Genomic DNA, 1,095 nt, shown 5'->3' with positions numbered 1-1,095 from the left:
AACCCGGTGGGATGCCGCCTTGTCAGACCACAGAGGAAAATGATGCAAGCCAGTCTTGATGAGAACAGATAGGCTAGGGTCAGATAGAAGGGGAGGAGGTCTTCCCCTATTAGGGGACTAAGGAAAGGGCAGGAGGGAGAAGAGGGAGGGTGGATAGGACTGGGAGGAGAAGAGGGAGGAGGCTTCAGAGAGGATACGAAGTGAATAAATTGTAATTAATTAATCAGTTATTTAATTAATTAAAAATATAAAAATTATTAAAAATAGAAAGAAGAAGAGCGCATGCGTGTGCCCGCTCGTTCCTTTTCCCACCTTGGCTGTCTGAAGGCAAGATGGGTCAGCAGCAGCTCTACTGGAGTCACCTGCAGAAGTTCGGCCAGGGTTCTCGCTCCTGCCGCGTCTGCTCCAACTGCCATGGTCTGATCAGGAAATACGGGCTGAACATGTGCCGTCAGTGTTTCCATCAGACGGACATTGGCTTCATTAAGTTGGACTGAGCGACCTTTAATGGATTATTCCAGGCTGTCTACTCCTGAAACGATCATGCTAGTCTTTGTACATAAAGAATAAAAAGTGAAGACCTCCCAAAAAAATAAATAAAAAAAATAAAAATAAACTTATTTAATGTTTTTTATTTGAAATGCTATGAAGGAACTGTCCAATATAATAATTTACATCCTAAATAAGATGGAGAAGATTCTTTAACAAAAAGTTTGCAAATAATTTATTAAAGATGATTGGCGTTTGTCAGAAGAAGTTTGTTCTGTGACGATATAAAATGGACCATCCAAACTACCTGGAGGTACCAATGTAATTCATTGGTATACATGCAGGTATACCATTGGGGTTCAGAACTAGTTATTTTGATGAGAAAGACAGAATCCGTACATTTGACTGTGGAATTGACACTTCAGGGTTAAAGAAATCTTCATGAGGGGGTTGTCAAGATGACTCAGAATATAAAGACTCTACCAAGCAGGACCCAAGTAGGGCTTACACAGTGGAAGGAGTGAATTTACTTCTGCAAGCTGTCCTCTGACTGACACACACACACACACACACACACACACACACACACACACAACACAAAGCAAA

General features: G+C 41.5%; 1 protein-coding gene across 1 annotated transcript; it reads left to right on the top strand.

The window, feature by feature from the left end:
• Positions 1–326: 326 nt before the first annotated feature.
• On the top strand, positions 327–577 carry LOC129666401 (40S ribosomal protein S29-like). Its single transcript, XM_055593497.1, has one exon. The coding sequence runs from the start codon at positions 333–335 to the stop codon at positions 495–497; it is 165 nt and encodes a 54-aa protein (XP_055449472.1). The 5' UTR covers positions 327–332; the 3' UTR covers positions 498–577.
• The last annotated feature ends 518 nt before the right edge of the window (positions 578–1,095 follow it).

Source organism: Psammomys obesus, unplaced genomic scaffold (genome assembly GCF_907164565.1).
Source record: "Psammomys obesus unplaced genomic scaffold, mPsaObe1.curated_primary_1811, whole genome shotgun sequence".
NCBI lineage: Eukaryota > Metazoa > Chordata > Mammalia > Rodentia > Muridae > Psammomys > Psammomys obesus.
Note: the sequence above shows the minus strand (reverse complement) of the source record. Positions and strands in the feature narration are given on the sequence as shown.